At 46.4% G+C, this 25815-nt stretch overlaps 2 protein-coding genes across 2 annotated transcripts in view; one reads left to right on the top strand and one right to left on the bottom strand.

Moving 5' to 3' along the window:
- Positions 1-17422, bottom strand: part of SUDS3 (SDS3 homolog, SIN3A corepressor complex component) — a 76705-nt gene extending 59283 nt beyond the window's left edge. Inside the window, exons 1-6 of the mRNA XM_008004891.3 lie at positions 17097-17422; positions 13723-13792; positions 8752-8807; positions 6934-7005; positions 3146-3165; positions 1754-1910 (exon numbers count right to left, since the gene is read on the bottom strand). Of these exons, the coding sequence (XP_008003082.2) occupies positions 1754-1910; positions 3146-3165; positions 6934-7005; positions 8752-8807; positions 13723-13792; positions 17097-17238 (517 nt within the window). The 5' untranslated portion in view covers positions 17239-17422. The remainder of the gene's footprint in view (positions 1-1753; positions 1911-3145; positions 3166-6933; positions 7006-8751; positions 8808-13722; positions 13793-17096) is intronic.
- Positions 17423-21017: 3595 nt separating this feature from the next.
- The window catches only part of TAOK3 (TAO kinase 3), a 226199-nt gene continuing 221401 nt past the window's right edge, over positions 21018-25815 (top strand). Inside the window, exon 1 of the mRNA XM_008004888.3 lies at positions 21018-21274. The gene's annotated coding sequence lies outside the window, so the exon portion shown is untranslated. The remainder of the gene's footprint in view (positions 21275-25815) is intronic.

Below are 25815 nucleotides of genomic sequence, written 5' to 3'. Positions count from 1 at the left end.
GCTTTAAACACTTCTGTAATCAATTTTATTGCGTTACAAATGATTTCCCTGCATTTATTTGTCTTTTCTACCCTGGCAGGCTCAGCCTCAAGTCACTGAGGATGCCTCCTGTCCCAGTTAAGATTCTGGCTGTAAAACTGCCTGGCCAAACAATATCAATTGCTTGTCAATAATTAGGATGCCAAATCACAGGTAAGGTGATGATACCCTTCCCCACAGATGGAAAGGGAGCAGCTATAAACGGATAATATTTCCCACTAGTTTAATGAAGGCTCCCAAACATCTGGTGGCTCTAGCAGACAGCGATGAGGCATCAATGCCAGTCACAGCCACTATCAAAGGAAATGGTGTGCAGGTCCAAAAGCCGGCAGGCAGACTGGTACCAGACAAGGTACCACGTTGCTACAGGTCTAATTAAATAAGCACTTCCACAAGAATAAGACTATACTGCCTGAAGCTGTGTTTTGGCATCCATTCTCACAAAAAAAAAAAAAAAAAAAAAAATTTCTGAGCTGCTTTCAGAGGCCTTCAAAGAGCTCACTTCTTTTGCCAAGTCTTTCTACAAGGAAGCTAACAGAGGAGAGATTTTTCAAAAGTCAGACCCCACCTCAGGCACAACCACATTCTCTTAAGTGTACCATGAGGATTGGAGCCAGAGGTCTGTGTCAGTCAGAAGGCCAAGCTGGTTCACAACACCAGGAATATACGGAGGGGAACAAAGATCTTAACTGGCTACTTTTAATTTCAAAGTCAGCCCTGAGAACGTCCACAAAAACATTGCATGCATTTCCTATGGAACCCTGCTAAAATCAGACACGCCAGAGCCCCAGCACTTTCTGAATTGTAAGAGTTAAATTTGGGGATGTACAGAAAGGCATGCCACCTCCATTTCCAAGTGACAAACTCACCACTGACTTGCCTTGCAGTATTTGCCAAGTTCCAAAATAGCGAGTTCAAGCCAATTCCCTATATCCTTCTAGGAATCATCAGTCTACATATGGCAACAGAAGAGTCGGCCCATATTGTTTCTCCCTGAAACCTGCCTACAACCTGCTGAGTTCCCATATGTGGATTACTAAATCCTAGAAGGTTAGAAAGGGATTGGCTCTGAGTCTCATGTAACTTTCCTACCTTCATGGGAAAATGGTTCACTTTAACTATCCTGTTGGAATCATATCAAGTCTTTCTGAAATGTTCACAGTAACACCTGGCAGGAGAGATCTAATATCACAGAAGATAAAGCCAAAAGCTTTTGTTCTTACATCTAGTTCAAAGGAAGACAATACCTCTTCTGTAATTAAGGCAGACCGGAAAAAAACAAAGCAGAGGGATTCCCATCACCACGGGGGACTTGGGTAAGCAATGTGGGGACATAACCAAGATACAAATGGCAGCGGACCCAGGAATTAAGTAGAGCCTAAGCCAGAACTTGCCATTACTATTAAAAGTCTAGCAACTATTGAACACCTGTTATGCACAGGACACTGTACTAGGCACTCATATGTCTAACCACAATCCTGTGAGAGGGTATGATCAGCCCCATTTCATAGAGGAGAAAACAGACTCAGAGAAGTTAAGCATCTTGACCAAGGTCACACAGCCAATAGAAGGTGGAGGAGGAACTCTCATTTATAAGGTCAAAACCCACTCTCCACCTTGCTCTGCTCTTGAGATGTAAGACAAAAGTAACTGGAACAGCCCTTCACAGCCCTGCTCAGGACCCCCAGGATCCCACCCCACAGGGCCTTCCTACCTCCAGTCAGTTCCATTGTCAGCTTTTCGTTTTCAATCATTTTCTTCTTTTCTTCTAGCTCAGCAATCAGGTTCTCTTTCAGCTCAACCTTCTTGTCTTCAAATTCTTTCACTGCTGCCTTCTTTTCTTTAATGTAATTTCGTTCCACTTGTTCAGTCTGAGCAAAAGAGAAACACAGGCTGGGAGTACACGGTCCTGGAAGCCATGGCTCCAACTCAAAGTCTAGCCCCGTCCTCAACAGCAAAGAAAACACCTTTGCTAGAAACATGACACACAGAGTTTCCCTCTCACACACACTTGCAGTAACGGCGTGTCTGAGAGCAAGCTTTCCAATGAATGTGTAAAATCAGACCCCCATGACTTTTGCTTATTTTTGAGTATACCTCACTTGCTACTCAGATATTTTTCTCTCGTCCACATCCTATATTTTATACTAAAACACATTTCTCAAAGGGAGTAAATAATCACTCATGAAGTTACAGCTTCAAAGGGAAATAGGAGATTCTACATTGTGTATATTCAAAAAATAATCACAAGATATTGAGGCCAGATAGCATAAGTTACTATTATTTTTGATACAGCAAGACAAAAGAATGGAACATCATTTAGTAAGTGTCTGAACCCCAAAGTACACAAATACTGATATTATACTAAGACAAAAGTTGTATATGCCTCTGCTTTTCAAATCTCGCCATTGTGGTGAGTGACATCGGGGCCTGTGGTGGGCTAGGGATGTGTGTACCTCACTTGAGTATACCTTCAGGCTGATCACGTGATCCTTCCAGCTGAGTGACTATGGGCATCAAACTGATTTAAGGAAAGTGGATTCCAATAATGTGGCTCCGAAAAACCACGACTTTCTCCAAAAGTGACCCCCACACACATGCTAGCCACCCTGGGAGCAGTACATCACTAAAGATACAGGCCCTCATCTCTGGATCACAGCACAGAGTCTGACACAGAACCAGCACTCGGATGTCCATAGAATGAAAGGAAAAATTAGAAATCTGTCTTTTTTTACTGGCCCAGAGAGTTGCAGCTGTAAAACAGAACCGCTGAGCCGATTCAGAGACTGAACTGCTTCAAGGACCAATATCAAACTATTAGGCCGTTATAACTTAGAGACTTCCAAACAGCTCTAATGCGGGATAAAAGTCAATAAGCAGTGAGGGGTGAGTATTCCTTATTCCCCTGTGATAAGCAGAGGCTGCTCAACAACAAATGACCAGACAGGATGTCTGAGCTGAGACCAAATGTCCTTTAGTCAAACAGAACAGTGGTGAAGGCTTCCAAACTATCTACTCGGTGATAGAAGGAAAAGCCACCAGATCAGGACTGCAAGATTCCAGTCTCAGAAAGGGCCTGCAAACCCAGAAGATCTGTGGTACTTACTTCCAGCTGGAGGAAGAGTTCTGCAAGAGATAAAAAGTGTAATTAGATTTGCTAGGCTATGCCACCTTTCTAGACAGTGATGTTAGCATTCATTTAGAAGCAGTAATTGCTTTCTGAAAGCATGTTACACAGAGCAAATGTTTTCATCAGTGAAATGTTGATATACACGAAGGGAAAGGATGCAAGAAGTACTCAAGTCTAGTTAAAATGTGGCCCTGCCAGCCAGCCAACATGGCAAAATCCGTCTCTACTAAAAATACAAAAATTAGCCAGGTATGGTGGCAGGCACCTGTAATCCCAACTACTCGAGAGGCTGAGGCAGGCAGGAGACTCACTTGAACCTGAGAGGCAGAGGTTGCAGTGAGCCGAGATTGTGCCACTGTACTACAGCCTGGGTGACAGAGCGAAACCTGGTCAAAAAAAAAAAAAAAAAGTGGCCCTGAACATACCAGCTGTGGCAGTTCCACCTGAGGGTAAAAAACGTGCAGCAGGAACGAAACTCCCCTGGCAAAATAAACTTATCCCTTCTTTCACTCAGTCCAGCCGCCAACAGTCCCCACAGTAGCAGGATGGGTCAAGAAGAAATAATGTAATTACTCCAGAAACAGAGTGGATATGATGTTTTAAAGCAGTGGTCCCCAACCTTTTTGTCACCAGGGACCAGTTTGGTGGAAGACAATTCTCCCATGGACTGGGACAGGGCAGGGGGTCAGGCGTCGGATGAAGGGAGGCAGCCCAGTGTTCTGCAGCCTGGGGGCTGGAGACTCCTGGTTTTTTGGTGGGGCTGGTTTTTTTGAGAAAGAGTCTCACTCTGTCACCCAGGCTGAAGTGCAGTGCCATGATCTTGACTTACAGCAACCTCCACCTCCTGGGTTCAAGCAATTCTACTGCTTCAGCCTCCCAAGTAGCTGGGATTAAAGGTGCGAACCACCACGCCTGGCTAATTTTTGTATTTTTAGTAGAGACGGGGTTTCACCATGTTGGCCAGGCTGATCTTGAACTCCTGACCTCAGGTGATCCACCGGCCTCAGTTCCCAGAGTGCTGGGATTACAAGCGTGAGCCACTACATCTGGCCAAGACCCCCTTTTTAAAGCACTATATGAAGGACTATGTGTGGTAAGGAAGGACCTTCACAAACAATCCACAGGACAGAGGCTCCAGGCACACCTGGGGTTTCACTGTCAGGTCGCCAAGTTCTGCTCACACTGGTGTCTGCCCCCACAATGCCCTCTGATCTCCTATTCACATTCCCAAGTTCCTGACCGAATGCAGCCCCCTCCTGAGGCCTTTCCTGCTGACTCTTCACACATCATGTCCTTCAGATGCCTTAAAACACCCATCTAACAGCACTCAACAACTTAGTTACACCTACCATGTGCCGGATGATTAGTAAGCATTACCTAGCAGCTCCCCTCACCACCAGATTTACAATAGAGTACAAACCTGTTTACAAACCCGCAACAACTTGAAGCAAAACTGCTTCATGGCTTCTACTCTTTCCTGGGTGACACGGGGCTGTGCATACAGTCCACAAAGATTCTCCAGGGGGTGCTATTCTCAGTCTACCATGGGCCCCTTTGTAAACCTGGCAAATGCTATGAATCCCTTCCCCAGAAAAAAGGACATATACAAACTCCACAGAATGCTGACAGTTCCACGAACCCCAGATTAAAAGCCCAGATGTTGATTAATAGTTGTTGACAGAGAAAATTAATTGAGGAAAGGGACAAGCCACTCATTATTTGTTTAGCCCCCGAAATCCTACCCACTTTGGCACTGGGAATTGCTGGGCATAGGAACCCAGGCACACCCAACCCAATGTGATCATTCCTGTAACAACTTCAGACCCGTACCATGCACAAGTGGGCCAGACAGCTGGAGTTCTGTGCCATTCCGAGAAATCATGCCTCGCACCAACAAGCTAAAATGACAATTAGCACTTAGAGGTGGCAGTGGTTTTAGTTAAAGCAGCCAGACACCACTAAAGCAGGTGGATCATCTCTGCAAAGAATGTGCTTTTTAAAGCTCAAGTCGTGACTGATTTAGGAGCTCTTCTGCATTTTTACCTAGGAGAGGGAAATGTGAAAGAACACACGAGGGCCAGGCACATTGACTCATGCCTGTAATCCCAACACTTTGGGAGGCCAAGGCGAGCTGGGCGGATCACCTGAGGTCAGGAGTTCGAGACCAGCCTGGCCAACACGGTGAAATCCTATCTCTACTAAAATTACAAAATTAGCCAGGTGTGGTGGCAGGCGCCTGTAATTCCAGCAACTTGGGAGGCTGAGGCACGAGAATCCCTTGAACCCGGGAGGTGGAGGTTGCAGTGAGCTGAGAGAGCACCACCACACTCCAGCCTGGGTGACAGAGTGAGACTCTGTCTCAAAAAAAAGAAAGAAAGAAAGAAAGAACACGCGAGGACATGATTGAGAGTCTGAGCAGAATGAAGAAAAACAACTCGATACTCACTCTGCTGTTCTAACTTCAGAAATATGACTCACATCCATTTTCTTTCCGTATTTCCATCTTATGCCAGTTCCATGAGGTATTAATATTCCCCTCTATAGATGGGGAAATTGAGGTTTCAAGAGAAAATATTCTGCTTAAAGGATCACATCTAAAGTGAGGAGGCAGGATCTGAACCTAAGACCACCTCTTTCCACAAATGCCACCTTCTTTATCTGCTAAAGGGGAAGTCTAGGAAGAGCAACCGGTTGAGGATTTTCAAGACATCTCAAGGAGGAGCTTCAGGAACTCAGAGTAGAATGGGGGTAACAGCAGGGAGAGGCAGGAGGTGGAAAGGCAGAGAGCTAATAGCTGGGGCTCTACTTTCTCAGCGCCCACACGCACTTCAGCCCCTTTTGTATCTGTTGGTATGCACTGGGCAGCTTCTCACTGAGGAGAGATAGTGAAGGGTTGGAGAGTCACTGGCCCAGAATGAAAGATGACGGCGGCATGAGGAATGGCACCCCACCCTCATTCTAAAACCCATCATTACTCTACCATCGCAGGAACAAGGACTCTGCTGGCACCCAAACTGCTGGCCAATGATGAGTGTTCAAAACTCAACACATACACGAGATTTCCTGTAATCTTAGGAATTCAAGTTTACACACTTTAAACAGTTGTCACATCTTACTTTCTGCATAGTTCTTTAACTCGGTCTTCCTTAACTTTACACATGTGGTATCTTTTGTCAATGAAACACCAAGTTTCCTCAAGTCAAAGCAATGTGTTACATGACTTTACACTGCTCGAAGTGCTTAGATGTAGCAGGTGCTTAATTCATTTTTGTTGAATGAATACATTTACTGTATACAACCAACCAAAAGTGTGCCTTTTCTCTAAATTCTTATAGAAACAATATTTGGGGAAAATAACAAGAGGACCCTCCCCAATCCTAGCACAGAATACCAAAAGAAACAAACTTAAAATGGGACAAAAACAACCTACAATCCTTTTCCTCAGCCGCACTTCTGATTGTACACCAGGCCAGCCATGCGGCCATGAGCAAGAGTTGCAGGTACAAGACTACTCTTGGGGTACCAGAGAGAAAAACCGAACTGCAAGGAGCCTCCTCAGACACCCTCCACTACTGGGCCATTCCTTAGCAAAAGATGAAACCACTTTCCATAACCACAGTTTGGAAGTCTCTTTTTCGAAAACTCTCCCTGACAGAACATCTGGGACACGTTTTGGAGAACAGCTCTTAGGGCTACATTACTCTGACGATCAGTAAACGGTGGAACATTTAAAGATGATTCATTTCCATTTAAAGGAGCCTTACCTGCATTCCGTATCCTCTCTTTGTACTGCTGATCTAGTTTTTTCATTCTCTTCTGATATTCCTGTAATGTACCTGATTTTGAACATTTAAAAAGTAAAATTATTGTGAATATCAATCTGCCCTACATTTTGTTTCCTAAAATTAGTCTGCGGCATCAACACCGACTGTTTCACTAACAAAGGAAGACACACCTCAGCAGCGTTAACTCTGGTTCTTAACCAAGGCACACAGCAGAAACCACCAGGGGCCTATTTAAAGTCCACTCAACCCAGTGGATCAAGGGTCTGCAGTGAGTGAGGGGGAGTGCAACAGTGCCAACGTCTCCACACTGTTCTGATCAGTTGCCGCAACAGTCTGAATCAACGGGCCTTCCTTTACTGGAAAAGGTTCATTCTCCTTCAGTAAGGTCTAGATCAATGCTCTCCAGTAGAACCTTCTGCAATGGTGTAGTGTTTTATTTGCAATGTCCAATATGGCAGCCACTAACCAGTTTGTGGCTATTTTAGCACTTGAAATGTAGCTAGTGGAACGGAAGAACTAAATTATTAATTAAATTTAAACAGCCACATGTGGCTAGTGACAACATTAAACAGATCAGGTATAGATTCTAACCAAATTGCTATTCATTCCATCGCTCCTCCCACAAAACAGTTAATTATGAGGGGCACATCTTGTGGGGGAAGTGTTTCCTGATTATAATGCCCAACCTTGGGCTAGTCCAAGGGTGTGGATCACTCACAAGCAATAAAAGCATATACTAGAAAAAGCAGTTTCAGGCCAGGCACGGTGGCTCATGCCTGTAATCCCAGCACTTCGGGAGGCGGAGGTGGGCGGATCACCTGAGGTCGGGAGTTCAAGACCAGCCTGGCCAACGTGGTAAAACCCTGTCTCTACTAAAAATACAAGAAATCAGCCGGGCCTGATGGTGGGTGTCTGTAATCCCAGCTACTTGGGAGGCTGATGCAGGAGAATCGCTTGAACCCAGAAGGTGGAGGTTGCAGTGAGCCGAGATCGCGCCTCTGTACTCCAGCCTAGGTGACCAAAGCGAAACTCAGCCTCGGGGGGGAAAAAAAAAAAAAAAAAGCAAAGAAAAAGCAAAAGCAGTTTCACTGACAAGGGGACTCCACAATATGAAAGCGAAGAGCTCACTGCCACAGCTAACTGTCCCCAGGACCTCGCAGTGTGCACACCACTGTGCTAGACGCTCCTTGTGCATAATCACATCTACTCTCACTTTCTTCATTTTCCAGATCAGAAAACAGATTAAACAAGAGGAACTGGTGTGCCCAAGGTCACATTACTAGAAGCAGGGAAACTGGGATTCCAAACCTTCACAAAACTCCAGAGCCTGCACCCTTAACTCCGACGCTGCACTGCCTTTAGCAGCCAGCGGCATTTGACAAAATACAATATACTTTTAATTTAACAAGCAAAAAGGAGAAAACACAGTGTGAATAATGCACAGGTCATTAACATTTGGTTTAGAAAAAACAGTAAAACTTTATTTTGATAACGATGTCTCTCCTAAAAACACCTAGCTTTAGGCACAGTGATGTTCAATTCGTGTTCCACTGAAAGTCCCAAGTGAGATTTCATTTGAAGAAAGAATCTCACACATATTGGAAATAAATTTTTCAAAATCAAGGAGTTTGAAAATCACCACTTTACTGACAGCAAAAGATAGCAAAATGTACGGGATAGCTAAGATCAGCCAGACCACGTTTTAAATAACTCCCACAGAGAAGTGAAACACACAGATTACAAGGGTTTGTAATATTAAGAAGCATATTTAGAAATGCAGGTTTCAATCACACCAACCTTCTTGTAGTTGTTGCAACTGCCTCTTGAGAGAAGCCAGTTTGTCCTGATACATCCTATAAAAAAAAAAAAAGTCACACTAACAGATAAAAACATTCAATACTCAACTCCAAAATAACCTACTCACAGAAATTAGCTGGGCTGTTATGGGAAGGTCATTAATGGCCCTTCAAGGAAGAGGAGAGTAAAGTCTGCTTGCTGGCTTAAAATGCACCAGCAGCCACAGGGATCAGAAAGGAACAAGAACCCTGTGTTCCTCAATCTTATTCTAATTTTGTAGATTCTCCCATGTTATCCCACCTTTAGAGAACTCATCTAAAACTTGCAAAGATAGCAGATTTTTTTTTTCATTTTTTATTATTATTATACTTTAAGTTCTAGGGTACATGTGCATAACGTGCAGGTTTCTTACATATGTATACTTGTGCCATGTTGCTGTGCTGCACCCATCAACTCGTCAGCACCCATCAACTCGTCATTTACATCAGGTATAACTCCCAATGCAATCCCTCCCCCCTGATAGCAGATTTTAATAAATAAGTGACAATGATAAATAGGCAAGAACACACACAATGTAGAAATGGCAGGGCCGGGCGCAGTGGCTCAAGTCTGTAATCCCAGCACTTTGGGAGGCCGAGACGGGTGGATCATGAGGTCAGGAGATCGAGACCATCCTGGCTAACACGGTGAAACCCCGTCTCTACTAAAAAATACGAAAAAAAAAAAAACTAGCCAGGCGAGGTGGCGGGCGCCTGTAGTCCCAGCTACTTGGGAGGCTGAGGCAGGAGAATGGTGTAAACTCAGGAGGCGGAGCTTGCAGTGAGCTGAGATCCGGCCACCGCACTCCAGCCTGGGCGACAGAGCGAGACTCCGTCTCAAAAAAAAAAAAAAAAAAAATGGCATGAAACACAACTCTTACATCAACTCTACAATTAGATTGTAAGTTACAAGGGAGTAAGATTATGCCTTCAGCATGTTTTCTATGCAGATAAGCTTAACAGTGTAAGAACTAAAGTTAATAAACTTTCATGTCATTTTTTCAAGCACTACTCTTTTAGGATCAGAGAAATAATAGTAATTCAGAAAGAAAAGTTAAAAGGCAGCATTTACTTGCAGCCCCAGCTGGATGGGAACACATAGCATACACAAAGCAAAAGCATTTGGTATGTTAGTTTTTTCCTCTCACACCCAATGGATTATAGGCAGTCATAACTTCAGCAAGTCAGCCTGAAGGTAGGTTCCACATATCAATCACATTTCAGCAAATATTTCTGCTTCTACCTGAAAAACACCCCCAATTTAACAGTGATAAAAACAAGATTTGTGATCTGAAAGAACACTGTCCAACATATAACAAGCACAATAATCTTTCGGTATATGTGCTGCTGAAGTGAGCACACGGGCATGATAACCTTTTTAGTGCTCAAATAAGGGCTGCAAATACAACCCAACCCTCTGTAAGGGGAGGAGAGTAGGCAGAATTTGAGACTCACACATGTCTGACTCTTTTAGGGCAAATTCTGATGTACTTTCGACGTTCACCTTGAATTACACAAGGCATTCCATTTTAACCGAAATTATTTTCTATATCATCAAATACTAAGGGAGGCCAGGCGAGGTGGCTCACACCTGTAACCCCAGCACTTTAGGAGGCCAAGGCAGGTGGATCACTTGAGGTCAGGAGTTCGAGACCAACCTGACCATCATGGTGAAACCCTGTCTCTACTAAAAAAAAAAAAAAAAAAAAAAAATTAGCCAGACGTGGTGGTGGGCACCTGTAATCCCAGCTACTCGGGAGGCTGAGGCAGAATAGCTTGAACCCAGGAGGTGGAGGTTGCAGTGAGCTGAGATCATGCCACTGCACTCCAGCCTGGGCGACAGAGCGAGACCCCATCTCAAAAAAAAAAAAAAAAAAAAAAAACACTAAGGGGCACAATCAAAAGATCATCTCAAAATGTTGAAACCTATCAAGTACAGGAGAGGGAACAAATGAGTAAACCATGTACAAGTATTTACAAACCCAAGCTATTAAATTTTTCACTTTGAGCGCGCCAGTCAATACCTTTGAATTCTGAGCCTGTCAATACTGACAGATTGAAGAAGTAAGCAACAGCAGCAAAAAATTCACATTCATGGAGATCGTGCATGAGGAAAAGAACAGGTATGTAAAAATACCTCTCAAATGGTCAAGGTAAACCAAGCTTTTTGCTTGAAGAGAATAAAAAGCAAGCACAGCTTCAGAAATGAAACTGTGAGAAGGATCAAATGAATTATTAAAGCAATCCTTCTTAGGCCAAGGTAGGAGGATCACTTGAGGCCAGGAGTTTGAAACCAGCCTGGGCAACATCATAAGACCCCATCTCTACAAAAAATTTAAAAATCAGCCAGGCATGGTGACTTGTGCCTCTAGTCCTAGCTACTTGGAAGGCTGAGGCAGGAGGATCACTTGAGCTCAGAAGTCTGAGGCTGCATTGAGCCATGATTGTGCCACTGCACTCCAGCCTGGGCAACAGAGCAAGACCCCGTCTCTTAAAAAAAAAAAAAGGCTGAGCACGTTGGCTCATTCTTGTAATCCTAGCACTCCAGGAGGCTGAAACAGGAGAAATGCTTGAGCTCAGGCATTCGAGACCAGCCTGAGTAACATAGTGAGACCTTATTTCTACTAAAAATTCTAAAAATCAGCTGGGCATGGTGGCACGTGCCTGTTGTCCCAGCTATTTGGAAGGCTGAGGTGGGAGGATCAATGGATTGAGCCCTGGAGGTTGAGACTGCAGTGAGCTGCTATCACACCACTGCACTCCAGCCCAGGCAACAAAGCAAGATCCTATCTCAAAAAAAAAGTGGCCCAGCACGATGGCTCAGACCTGTAATCTCAACACGACGTGAGGCTGAGACAGGCAGATCACCTGAGGTCAGGAGTTCAAGACCAGCCTGGCCAACATGGTGAAACCCCGTCTCTACTAAAAATACAAAAAAAAAAAAAAAAAAACTCAGCCAGCCGTGGTGGCACATGCCTATAGTCCCAGCTACTCAGGAGGCTTAGCCATGACCATCACTTGAACTCAGGCGGTGGAGGTTGCACTGAGCCGAGATTGTGCCATTGCACTCCAGCCTGGGTGACAGAGTGAGACTCTGCTTCAAAAAAAAAAAAAAAAGTACTCCGTCTTTATTCAGCACTGGTTAGACCTAGCTGAATTACCCCTTTGAATTTTAAAGCACAAAAACAATGGGAGAACCCAGAGGATGGCCACAAAACATTTGCAAAAAGGACCTAAAGGGAAAGGAATATGGATCATCTTGTTAAAAGGTAAAGAACTTTAAAAATCTGACACATTCAACAAATACATATTAAATATATTTTATACCGTTTTCCATCTGGGTGTACGCTAAAAGTGAGTGAGGTTTGTTTCTCTTGAATCTGTTCGGCTGTGGCTCTGTCTGAAAACAATGAGGAGGCTTGGGTGAGAGCATGTGCAAACACAGACAGAGCACTGGCCTGAGAGTCAGCATGTGGCCAGGCAGGGTGGCTCACGCCTGTAATCCCAGCACTTTGGGAGACCAAAGCGGGTGGATTACCTGAGGGCAAGAGCTTTGACACCAGCCTGGCCAACATGGAGAACCCCATCTCTATTAAAAATACGAAAATTATCAGCCGGGCATGGTGGCATGTGCCTGGAGTCCTGGCTACTCGGGAGGCTGGGGCAGAAGAATTGCTTGAGCCCAGGAGGCAGAGGTTGCAGTGAGCCGAGATCATGCCACTGCACTCCAGCCTGGGCAACAGAGCGAGACTCGGTCTCCACAAAAAATAAATCAATACATACGAAAATTAGCCAGGCATGGTGGTACATGCCTGTAATCCCAGCTACTTGGGAGGCTGAGGCAGGAGAATCACTTGAACCTGGGAGGCGGAGGTTGCGGTGAGCCAAGATTGCGCCACTGCACTCCAGCCTGGGCGACTGAGTGAGACTCTGTCTCAAAAAAAAAATTAAATAAATAAATACAAATAAATAAATAAATGAGAGTCAGCAGCCCTGCTTTTCAACTGGGGCTTCTCTGAGCTCTCCAGGCCTCCAGCACCTTGTCTAGCACGTTAGTGCAGTGAGTTCACACTCATCTGAGAACCAGCTGCTTCAAGACACCAATTATCCTCTCTGTGCATTGGTTTGCCCATTAAAAAAGAAAAAAAAAAAAAAGGCCGGGCACAGTGGCTCACACCTGTAATCCCAGCACTTTGGAAGGCCGAGGTGGGCAGATCACGAGCTCAGGAGTGCGAGACCAGCCTGGCCAACGTGGTGAAACCCCGTCTCTACTAAAAATACAAAACTTAGCTGGGCGTGGTAGCATGCACCTGTAGTCCCAGCTACTCAGGAGGCTGAGGCGGGAGAATCATTTGAGACTGGGAGGTGGAGGTTGCAGTGAGCCGAGATCCTGCCACTGCACTCCAGTATGGGCGACAGAGCGAGGCTCTGTCTCAAGAAAAAAAAACAGTAAGTGGTAAAAGGTCCTTTCCTGTTGTACGGCCTCATTCCCTCCCCTGTGTCCATTGCCCTCAAGATTCTTTCTAGGGAGTACTCAACAGAGTCTTATAATGCAAAGAATGATTAAATGTAATTAATTTAAAGTGGAGAAATTGCAAATATACATGGTCTTTGGAAGCGCTATGGTCAAAATCATACACACAAGGTCACTACAGATTAAGTATCCCTTATCTGAAATGCTTTGGGATCAGAAGTGTTTTGGATTTTTTCAAATTTTAGATTATTTGCAATATACTTACCAGCTGAGCATCCCAAATCCAAAACTCGGAAATCTGAAATAGTGCAAGGAGCATTTCCTTTGAGCATCATGCTGGCACTCAGGAAGTTTTAGTTTTGGGAGCATTTGAGATTTCAGATTTGGGATGCTCAACGTGTAAAAAGATTTTGTTGTCAATTCTATGTTCCAGTAAAGACACAGGCAAATCATACTCACTGTTCCTTCATTTCTACATAGTCTTCTTCATCATGCTTTGCCAGGTCAGTTTCACTAGCATCCTCAGTGTCTGAATAAAGTTAGGAAAGAGGGGCTAGTTAAAATCATAATTCACAGAGCTGGCATCACCTGACACAGAGTAGGCACTCAATAAATTCCTGTAAAATCAATTTCTATTCAATGCAGGCTGGCACAAAGCCATCCATGAAAAACATTACATACAGTTAGTAGGCCATCCCTACCTGCAAACGTGAAACCTATGGACATGGAAGGCCAATGCAAAGAATTTGAGTATCCTGAGGTTATGATATCCATCAAGTCCCGGAACCAGTCCCCCATGGATACTAAGGGACAGCTGTACTTCAGAAAAGAAAAGGCCATTTCCAACTTATGGTCAGATTTATGCAAAAAGCTTGCCTTTACCTGAAATGCAGCCACAGAATAGGGTGTCTCAGACACAGGCAGTTATGGTGAAGGCTGCTACTTCTGCAGAAACAACAACGCTGGTAATTCAAGAAAGGAGATGCGGGTGTAAGACCGGATACTGCAAGCAGTCAAGCCTTACTCACTGCTCCAGAAAAAAACCAGTATGTACATTCTCTCTTGATACATACCCAGTTGGAACCTTTCACACATTTTACATCAGGATACATGATTGTCCCTCAGTATCCGTGGGGGAATGGTTCCTGCAACTCCCTTGGATACCAAAATCCTCAGCTGCTCAAGTCTTTGACAAAATGGCACAGTATTTGCATATAACCTACGCACATCTTCCAGTATACTTTTTTTTTTTTATGAGACACAGTCTCATTCTGTCGCCCAGGATGGAGTGCAGTGGCACGATCTCGGCTCACTGAAACCTCCACCTTCTGGGTTCAAACAATTCTCCTGCCTCAGCTTCCCAAATAGCTGGGATTACAGGGGTGCACCACCACGCCCAGCTAATTTTTGTATTTTTAGTAGAGACGGAGTTTCACCATGTTGGCCAGGCTGGTCTCGAACTCCTGGCCTCAACTGAACCGCCTGCCTCGGCCTCCCAAAGTGCTGGGATTACAGGCATGAGCCACCATGTCCGGACAACAGTACACTTTAAATCATCTCTAGATTACTTACAATATCCAGGCCAGGCATGGCGGCTCATGCCTGTAATCTCCGCACTTTGGAAGGCCAAAGTGGGTGAATCACCTGAGGCCAGGAGTTCCAGACCACCCTGGCCAACGTGGAGAAACCCCATCTCTACTAAAAACACAAAAGTTAAGGCCAGGTGCATTGGCTCACGCCTGTAATCCCAGCACTTTGGGAGGCCAAAGCAGGTGGTTCACCTGAGGTCAGGAGTTTGAGACCAGCCTGACCAACATGGAGAAACCCCCTCTCTACTCAAAATACAAAATTAGCAGGGGGTGGTGGCGCATGCCTGTAATCCCAGCTACTTGAGAGGCTGAGGCAGGAGAATGGCTTGAGCTAAGATGGCGCCATTGCACTCCACCCTGGGCAACAAGAGCGAAACTCCATCTCAAAAAAAAAAAAAAAAAAAAAAAAAGAACAAAACAAACAACAAATAAAACCACAAAAATTAGCCAGGCATGGCAGGTGCCTGTAATCCCAACGACTCCGGAGGCTGAGGCAGGAGAAATGCTTGAACCCCGGAGATGGAGGTTGCAGTGAACTGAGATTGCGACACCGCACACCAGCCTGGGTGATAGAGTGAGACTCCACGTCAAAAAAAAAAAAAAAAAAGGGTTACTTACAATATCCAATAAAATGAAAATACTATGTAAGTAGTTGTTACACTACACTGTTTAAGAATAACAAAAAAAGTCTGCACATGTTCAGTACAGATCCAATTTTTTCCGGAATATTTTTGAGCTGCGCTTGGTTGAATTCACAGATGCAGAATCCACAGACATGGAGCGCCAACTGTATACAATAAAAAAGGGAATCTGACACAAATATTTTCCAAGTTACAACTAAAGGGAACAAGGAGGAGGCCAGATGATCAAACGAAAATTGTTTCAAAACATCTTAAACATTGTTCTTAGAACAAGCTAATGGCTGGGGTGTCTACAAATTTTTAACAGCCCCTATACTGGAAGGAAAAAAATCCCCTCAATTCTGGCTTCACCGCGCCCCCTCGTGGGGATGAGATGCAGCGCAAGTGCTTCACATTGAAAATCTCTGGTTAAGCCTTGTCTTCGGATGGAGTTAAACCGAATGCAGTCCTTCAACTTTCTATGTCATGCATATGCAGCTGTCTTTTGTAAGGCTGTTGCAGATCCAATTCCCCACAAACCCTTCTCCCCTCCTTCAGTTAAGAGGCCTTCCCTGAGTTCCTGTCATGGTCAGCCACATTACTTGGCACTCGGGAAATTCAGATGAATAAAACGTATGCACCATTCCAAACAGCTGGTCTAGCTTTTGCTCCACGGCCCGATTTTGTCCCAGAATATTCCACTCACATATAGATCTCTCTTTATCTCCTCTTTCTTCTCCCTTGACCTTTCATATTTCATCACCTTCCTCCTCCTCCATCCCTCCAAAATAGCGTCCTCACACTTGCCAAATTATAAAGCTCAGTTTGAAAAGCAAGGCTCTGAGACGCTGTGATGACAGTGTAAAGAGCATGGAACTGAAAACACAACACCTGGGGACCATTAAGCAAACCCCTCCCTCTCTTACCTGTTTCCGGGAGGGGGGCGGGTGGGGAGAACATTTACTGAGTGTTTACTGTACCAGGCCAAGTACTTTACGCGCATGTCATTTAATCCCTATACCGACCCTAGGAAGTGCTTTCTAGGTCAGGTGTGGGAATTAAACAGCTCCATTACAGCTAGGTAAATCGAGGCTGGAAAACTTTAGTTTACAAAGCTGAGTTAAGTGACAGAGCCAAATTTAAACCTGTATCTGGCTGGTTCCAGGTCCCCTTCCTTTAACCAACCTGAGTTATCAATACTGTCCTACCTAAAGCATAGCTGACACGCATTTCGGGGGAGGGGAGGGGCAACTTTGGACTCTGATGCTCTCAGACACAAAAAAGGGGGGAACTATACTCGGTGTATTCAGTAAATGAGTTTCTCATTCCTACTAGTGAAGATTCAATCAGAGACGGCTGGGAGGGAGGACGGGGTCTTAAAGGGATCCCCAGCGTGACAACGTCTAAGTCCTCTCTCCCCATCACAGTCAAGTGTAACGCACCCAGGGCTTCCCCGCTACTCCAGTGCGGAGGGGAGTAACTTCCCCGAGTCCCGCAACTCCCGGCGGCCCCTCCACGCAGCCCCAGGCCCCAGAGGCCGCCCCGCCCCTCTCCCAAGCAGCCCCACCCCCTCCCCAGCGGTCCCACCTCCGCTCCCGGCGGCCGGGAGAGCTGCAGGACTCACCTTCGTCCGACTCGCGGCCCCGACAGCTGCGCTCGTCGTCCTCGGCGCTCTCCAGCTCTTCATCCTCCTCGGGGTAGTACTCGGGGGCCGGCGGCGCTCCAGCCTGGGCCGGGGCCGGGGCCAGCAGCCCCGCGGCACTCATGTCGCCTCTGACCGCAGCTGAGCGTGGCCCAGGGACACCCCGGCCACCCGCCCTCGGTACTCGCCGTCTGCCTAGCAGCGTCCGAGGGAGCCCCCAACTCGAGGAGCGGGAGCCGCGGCGACCCCTTCCCGGTCTCCGCCGAGCTCCGCCCCCCGCGCCCGCGCTGGGCAACCGGGGCCTCGCGCCGCAGGCGACTTCCGGGTCGAGAGCTGCCCGACGACGGCCTGACTCCGCCATCCTTGGGGGAGTGGAGATGCCGCTGGACGGCCCCGTCGCCACAACCTCAGCCCTTTCATCGCCGTCTTAAAATCCTTAAAGTATAGTGGGGGAGGGGCGGAGCCAGGTTCTCTAGAATCAGGCAAATCTACGGGCAGGCCCAGCAGCCGTCAGGACCCCGCGGCTCGCAGGCGACTTCCGGAAACAGCCGCCAGGCGGCGCCTCGAGCTACAACTAAAGCGGGGATCGTTAGCGACCTAGGGGCGGAGGGTTTGAAGGGCCCTTGGCAGGTGGAGGTGGTCTCTAATCTAAGCAGGGGAACCACGCGAACTGCCCCCTTGTTGGGTCGGAAAACCTAGACATCCAGAGTGTGCGTGATCATGCAGCCTGGCTCCTCCTGTGACTACTTAGAGCTTTATTAAGAGCTAAAAGACAAGGATGCTGATATTCCATCCTGGGGACAGCAAAACAGTATTTTCCCAGCCCTTAGGAATCCTTTCTATTTGTGTAAGGTTGATTCGATAAGATGTTCCCCCGGTTTTACAAACGAGAAACGAGCTGTCGTTTGCCTAAAACAAAATAGCAACGTCCAGTCTGATTTTTTAGACTCGGAGACCCAGGCCCTCCGCGGTACAGCTGCCTTGAATATTAATTTTTTCAAAGGTGCTTTTGCCTAATCCAACAGCTTGCTCTGAGCTCTCGACTGAAGAACGGGAGAATTTGCCTACCAGAAGTTATTTGGCTAAGCAGGACCTACGTGGAAGCTTAAAAACCAGGAGAGCTGAGTATCTGCAAGAATTAATTTGTGCGATTCCCTCTGAGTAGAAGAGGGACACGGTGTTATAAGTTTTGCTCAACGAATAGATTTAAGGTGTCCCTTTAGCTAAGAGCAGTGTGGTCTAGTTGTGTGTGGCGAGAAAAAAAGGATAAGGTTTTTAATGGTTTGGCCGAAGTAGCCCCACTTTTATGTTCCACCCGAGTCTCCGTAGGAAACGCAACCAGTAGTGAAAATGAACACAGATGTGAAAACCAGGGTGGAACCGAATATTCCCATTCTCAGACCTTTTGTGATCAAATTTATCTCTGAATTGGCCCCCATGGACTCTTCTAAAAATGAAACATTATTCCCATCCCATTTATTTTGTCGTTTATTTACTACCTTGTTTTAATTAAAATCTTGGCTCTATTTGTAAGGGATTTTTTGTCCCAACAAAACTAAATAATTTCCAGAATGGAATGCTAAGATGTCTTTCCAGGAGTTCCGAGATCTTCTGAAGCGCCTTCTAAATAAGAATCATTCTCAGATCTCACCGTAGGTCTGCCATCTATATTTAAACTAGGATTTCAGAACTGTCTCTTGTCCAAAAGATGAAGTCATTTTCTTTCTTTATGCTGTTGGAGCACATCTAAATTATTTGCAATCAACTATATTGAGTAACTTGCGTTCCTATCAGTAGCAATAATCATAGTGCAGAAAAAGCAAAGATTTTAGAAATCAAGTTTATTGATACAATGAATTTTTAAGTTTATTTCGTTGCTAAATGGTTTCCTTTCAAGACGCTGAGATTTTTATCATGCTTATGTTTTACTGCTATCTTCTTGACTGCAAACAGCATCTGTAAATGGTCATGCATTTCTTTTTTATATGTAATGAACGGACACAACTGAGCACTTGGGTGATGAAAACTTACCCCATTTTTTCTACCCAGATTGCCAGCTGCAGAACTAAAAAATGCTCTTAAGTGAAGGTGGACCTACTCAAAAAAATTATGTTGTGGCTTTAGTCTTACCCAACCTTTAGATTTATTTAATATGATTTTGGACAGTCGCTAATCTCCTGTAAAAACCAAGTTCCCTCAAAACCAAGTTTTATCTTTTTCTGTATGCCTTCTCAAAATGGTACTCAGTCACACCGCTCAGCAACTCGACTTGACTTGAAATGAAGTGCTGCCAGCCCCATTTCCACAACTTCTTTGCTTCCAGGCCTTCTCTGCCTACCCTAACACCGAAACTAAAACTTTAAAAGGGGACATCATAATTGGAATGGAGTATGATTTTTTTTTTTTTTTCCTTTTTTTTGAAACGGAGTTTTGCTCTTTTGCCCAGGCTGGAGTGAAGTGGCGTGATCTCGACTCACTGCAACCTCCACCTCCTGGGTTCAAGCGATTCTCCTGCCTCAGCCTTTCCAGTAGCTGGGATTACAGGCGTGCGCCACCACGTCCCGCTAATTTTTGTAATTTTAGTAGAGACGGGATTTCACCATGTTGGCCAGGCTGGTCTGGAGCTCTTGACCTCAGGTGATGAATGGAATATGATTCTTAAACACTAGAAGAAACATGTATACTGTTTAGAACACAAACACATTTTTGTCAGCTGGAGTTAAAAAGTTAACAATCGAGGGTTCTCTGAGAACTAAGGCCCTGTATACATCTGACAAAACTGAGGATCAAAATGTGTTCCTGAAACGAAACAATTTCTTCATAAAATGCTAAATTCTAAAGTCCATAAACTTACTTAGGGTGTTAAGAGTAAGGAAAGCAGTTTTCTGTTTCCGGTGTTGATTTGATCAGCATATCCAGTTTCACAAAAATAACACAAATGGGTCTTAGTAGCATGATGCACTTTCACCCCTGGCAGGCACTATCCTTTAGCGTGGATCAAGAGGAGTCTCTGATTATCACACATATTACACTTGGGTCAAAGCTCGTTATCCTTTGGCCACTCGTTCACATAAAATCATTAAAACCTGTGGCCCTGGAAAAAGGTTACATTGAATAGGTTTGCTGAAACCTTGTTAAGCTAATAATAGGGTTCCCCTACCAGTCTTTCTACTGTCATAAAAACCTACAAACTGAAAATTTCTAAAGCTTTGTTCTTGCATCCATCACAATGTGCCCTGCATTGAACGCTTAGTTGGGCAAAGTATGCACCAAGTACTGTGTAGAGATTTTTTTTCCCCCAACGGTACCAAACTGACGGCTGCTGAACTCAATGCAAGGAGAAGCAATTCCCTTGCAAGAGATTTTAAAAAGAAATGGTTTAAATCCAGGAAATTTTTACAAATCCTGGGCAAATAAATGCTATATTAGTTCATGGCAGAATTACTAAGAAAGCTGTGCAAGGTCTAGCGAAGGACTGGGGTCCTCCCCAAAGGTTTTTAACATAGTGGTCCCTGGGAATCTCCCAAGAAAAGTAAAGGCGTGGAGAGAAGCGCCATGAACTTTGCCCCGAGAGCAGCACAAACAAGACTGACCGCACCCCAGGCGGGCCCGTGGGTTACTAAAGTTGCAAGGTCTTCCGCGTCTGAGGAGACCCCGCCCTGCCCTGTCCCGCCCACCGACAACTCCACCAATCCTCGGGCTCCATCGACCTCTCGGCTTCCCAGGCTCTATCAATCAAACACCTATATACGGCCCCGGCCCTGTGCCCCGCGATCAGGGAAGGTCAGTAGATTGCCTATTGGAGCCGAACTGGGGGCGTGGTCCGGGGGTAGGGGGCGGGCGGACTGAGACGGTGGGGCGGGGCGTGCTCGGCGCAGTCGGGTGCGATTGGCCACCCCTGGCAGGAGCCGCACCTCGGACAGCAGCAGCGGCGGCCGCGGGAGGGTCCGTGTGGCGCCGGGCGGCGGGGTCCTGCGTGTAGAGTGGGGCGCAACGCCGAGATCGCGAGCAGAGGCTCTGCACAGCCTGATCCGACACTCAGCGACCGGACCCAAGGATCCGCCGAGGAACAAGCCACAGGAGAGCGACTCAGGAACAAGTGTGGGAGAGGAAGCGGCGGCGGCGGCGCCGGGCCCGGGGGTGGTGACAGCAGGTCTGAGGTGAGAGCACCGGGGCGCCGGGCGGTGACAGTGGGAGCCGAGGCGGCGGGACCCCAGGCGGAGTGAGGGCGCGGGGGACCCGAGTGAGGGGAGTTCGGGAGCGGGCTCGACAGTGCAGACTGTGGAGAGGAGACCCCGGGAGGGACCGGGACTGCGAGTGAGGAGAGGGGACTCCGAGAGGTACCGAGGCAGTGGCTCTGAGTGGAGAGGACTCCGAGAGGATCCAAGACTGAAAGTCTGAGGGGAGAGGTCCCCAAGAGGGGCCGGGACAGTGCGCGTGAGAGGAGGGGACCCGGAGAGGGGCTGGGGTAGCGGGGTGAGGCACTAGGATAGGGGAATGAGGGGAGGGGTCCCCCGAGGGACCAGGTCCCGGAAAGGGTCCGGGACAGCCGGGAGAGGGGAAGGGTCCTCGAGAGGAGCCTGCACTGAGAGTCTGAGAGATGGGGACCCCGAGAGGGGCTGGGACAGCACTCGGGGAGAGGAGACCCTGAATTGAGGGGAGGGGACCCAGAGAGGAGCCGGGACAGAGTGAAGAGAGGGGACCGATCAGGGGATGTGAAGACAGGGGACCCCCCCCAAGAGGGCTTAGAACAGAGTGTGAGAAGACCCCAGGAAAGGCCAGGACAGCGGGAGAAGAGGAGGGGTCCCGGAGAGGGGCTGGGCTGGGACCCCGGAGCTGAGAGCAGGACACCCCGAGAGAGGCAGGGACAGCAGGTGTGAGCAAGGAGACCCCGAGAGGGGCCAGGACGGCGGGGTAAGAGGAGGGGACCCCCCAGAGGGCACGGGACAGCGCATGCGAGCGTGGGACCCCGAGAGGGGCTTTGAGCGTCGGTTGCAGGCGCGGACCCCGAGGGAGGAGCGGTGCGCCAGGGCTGTGGGTCGGGCCCCCAGTCAGCACAGCGGGGTCCCGGCGTGAGCAGCGAGGGAGCGGGCGGGAGTCCCCCAGGAACGGCCGCGGCGGGGAGCCTGGGTCGCGGTCGCGGCGTCGAGCGAGTAGGAGCGGGCGGCAGCGCAGACGAGTGGAGCGGGGAGGTGCTCCCAGGATCTGGCTTTAGCGACCTCCCTGAGGGTGAAGAGTGAGCCCCCTGGACTCCGGGGGAACTCTGGAGCCGGATTATGTAAGGGAAACATCTCCGAAGTGGAATGCACGGGCTGGAGGAGCTGGAGGGGCTGGTGGGGCTGGCCGCAGGACAAAGATCTTGGAATGATCAAGAGACCTGCGCGGCCTTACCTCTTCTCACTGACCCGCTGGCTTCGCATTCGTTCCTTAGAGTTTGATGTGGATGCCTTGAAAGCGAGGGGCTTCCTGATCTTAATGAAAAGGTCAGGTGAAAAGTTGGAAGGGGCTTCTTCAAACCTCCCCCACTTCCCCCACCGCAAGAAGTTGAAAGGGACAGGGATCCTTTTGGAGACCCGTGTTTTAGATGAATGAGAATGTTTCTTTGATAGACCACTGTGTTTTCCTGGACTACTGGTTTTTCGTTTTAGCTCAAGGAGCTAAGAAACTTTTTCAGATGTGGCAGCGTATCAGTATCAATGTTTATTTACAATGCAGATTTAAAGGAACTATACTAGTTTTGAAATCCGGACTGTTTAGCTTTGATCTGTTGGAGATAGTTGGAAGGTCAAACTAAATTTTCAAAAGAGGTTTTGGAGTCACATAACTAAGGGCTCTTTCCAGTTAGATTTCTTATCCTAAAAGCTGCCAGGATTGAGCTTTAGGCCTAATTCCAGGACAAGCTAAGGAGAGAGATAAACCTATTTAAACCAGACACCGTGTGTCCTGGTGGGAGGCAAGTGTGTGTCTATTAAAAGGCTGAAACAAATAGTGGAAAGCAATAGGGGGTGGGAGGTGAGGGACAGCCTCCTACTCTGAGGGCTGTGAAAATTAAACTAATGATCAGGCTAGTCGTTCACAGTACTTAGGATATGTTAATACTGCCCTACCTACTTTTCAAACTCAAATGCACACGCTTTGTTATGGTTGTACCCAGCAGTTTTGTATTTGAATTTTTAAAACCTCCTTTTCAATGTTTATAGGTTGTGTCTCCTCACCTCTTCTCTTGGACTGGGTTCTTTTTTATAGAAGCAGACATCGAAAATGATGGTTTCAGGAAAATAGTGAGGAATGTAATTATTATATAATGTCGGTTATTTAGATATTGTCTTGTTTCAGGTTTAGAATATGTTTTATTAGAAGTCTTTTGCCAGTGTTCCATATGGGCAGTTTCAACTAAGAGGAATAAAGGAATGTTGTATTATTTTCTGAAGATATAATGTAGATGCCTTACATATAACTACTATGTAAATCCAAGATAAAAATTACTGAAGTTATTTTTATCAGGGTGATAATAAGTAGAGGAGATGCAGTGTTTAGGGATTTTATTTGACATTATCTGATACAGAGCAGTTCTTATATGGCTTCAGAGATTGTGGAGCTCGATGTGGTCATGAAAATTCCACTAACATGGCCGGGCACAGTGGCTGACACCTGTGATTACAAATCCCAGCACTTTGGGAGACCGAGGCAGGCGGATCACAAGGTAAGGAGATGGAGACCATCTTGGCCAACATGGTGAAACCCCATCTCTACTAAAATACAAAAAATTAGATGGCCATGGTGGTGTGCGCCTGTCGTCCCAGCTACTTGGGAGGCTGAGGCAGAGGAATCTCTTGAACCCAGGAGTCGGAGCTTGCAGTGACCCAAGATCGCGCCACTGCACTCCAGCCTGGCGACAGAGCAAGACTCCGTCTCCAAAAGAAAAAAAAGAACATTCTACTAACTAGAAGTCCTCTCCTGAGTTACAGAAATTATACAGATGAGAGGAAGAGCAACAGCAAATACAGATTTAAAATATGAGACACTATATTTAAGATGTATTGAGTGTAATTTTTTTACACTAAATTTATTTTTCCAGAATGCTAGGTTGAATTCAAGTAAAAATAAGGTCAGTTAACTCAAAAGGGTGTTTAGAACAGGCATATATTCATTTTGCAATGCATACAATGTATGAAATGGTCTGCGGAAGGATTGAGAATCTTAACACCGATAATTCTACAAAGGAATGGAAATATTTGAGCAGATGCGCTGTCACCATATTTCTTAGCTCATTTCTGACTGGTACAAATGGTCATTTCTTAAGACAAAACATTAAATTTATTTCCTTGCAAGAAAAGAAAGTACTCTGATATTCCCCTAAGTGATGACTAAAGCAGTCATTTCAACCACATGACGTTATGGTATTGATCCAGAGACGTTAAAGAGAGATTCTTTGCAGTAGAAGTTTTAGTGATAGTAAAGGCCTGTAATAACTACATTCCCTGGGGGGTTATGAGAGTAGGGATTCTGTGAAAATTGTTTTCATTTGTTTCAAAAAACTAAAACTATACTACGAGAAGCTATAAATATATGAAATCATTATACCTTTACTTGCTTATTTATTAATTTATTTGAGACAGGGTGTAGCTCTCTGTCACCCAGGTTGGAGTGCAGTGACAGGATGTCCTCTCACTGCAGCCTCTGCCTCCCAAGATCAAGCGATCCTCTTACCTCAGCCTCCTGAGTAGCTGGGACCACAGGCAAATACCATCACACCTGGCTTTTTTTTTCTTCTTCTTCTTCTTCTTTTTTTTTTTTTTTTTTGTATTTTTAGTAGAGATGGGGTTTCACAACATTGCCAAGGATGGTCTCAAACTCCTGAGTTCAAGTGATCCACCCACCTCCACCTCCCAAAATGCTGGGATTACAGGCATAAGCCCACTATGCCCAGCCCCTTTGTTCATTTAAACTGTTTATTTTCTTTTTTTTCATTTTATTTTATTTTATCTTATTTATTTATTTTTATTTATTTATTTATTTTTTTTTTGAGACGGAGTCTCGCTCTGTCACCCAGGCTGGAGTGCAGGGGCACGATTTCGGCTCACTGCAACCTCCGCCTCCCAGATTCAAGCGATTCTCCTGCCTCAGCCACCCAAGTAGCTGGGATTCTTACAGGTGCCTGCCACCACGCCCGGCTAATGTTTGTATATTTAGTAGAGACGGGTTTTCACCATGTTGGCCAGGCTGGTCTAGAACTCCTGACCTCAAATGATCCACCCACCTCGGCTTCCCAAAGTGCTGGGATTACAGGCGTGAGCCACCGCGCCCAGCCATGTTATTTTTTTAATAGAAAATAGGCCAGGCGCAGTGGCTTACGCCTGTAATCCCACCACTTTGGGAGGCCAAGGCAGATGAATCACCTGAAGTCGGATGAATCACCTGAAGTCAGGAATTGGAGACTAGCCTAACCAACATGGTGAAAACCCGTCTCTACTAAACATACAAACATTAGCTGGGCGTGGTGGTGCGCCTGTAATCCTAGCTACTCCGGAGACTGAGGCAGGGGCATCGCTTTAATCCGGGAGGCGGAGCTTGCAGTGAGCTGAAATAGCGCCTTCGCACTCCAGCCTGGGCGACAGAGCTAGACTCCGTCTCAAAATATAATAATAAAAGACATTAACATGGAGCCTTACAGCTCCATATGAAGGCTTACGGCAACCAC

The sequence above is a fragment of the Chlorocebus sabaeus genome, chromosome 11 (assembly GCF_047675955.1).
Source record: "Chlorocebus sabaeus isolate Y175 chromosome 11, mChlSab1.0.hap1, whole genome shotgun sequence".
In the NCBI taxonomy this organism is placed as follows: Eukaryota; Metazoa; Chordata; class Mammalia; order Primates; family Cercopithecidae; genus Chlorocebus; species Chlorocebus sabaeus.
Note: the sequence above shows the minus strand (reverse complement) of the source record. Positions and strands in the feature narration are given on the sequence as shown.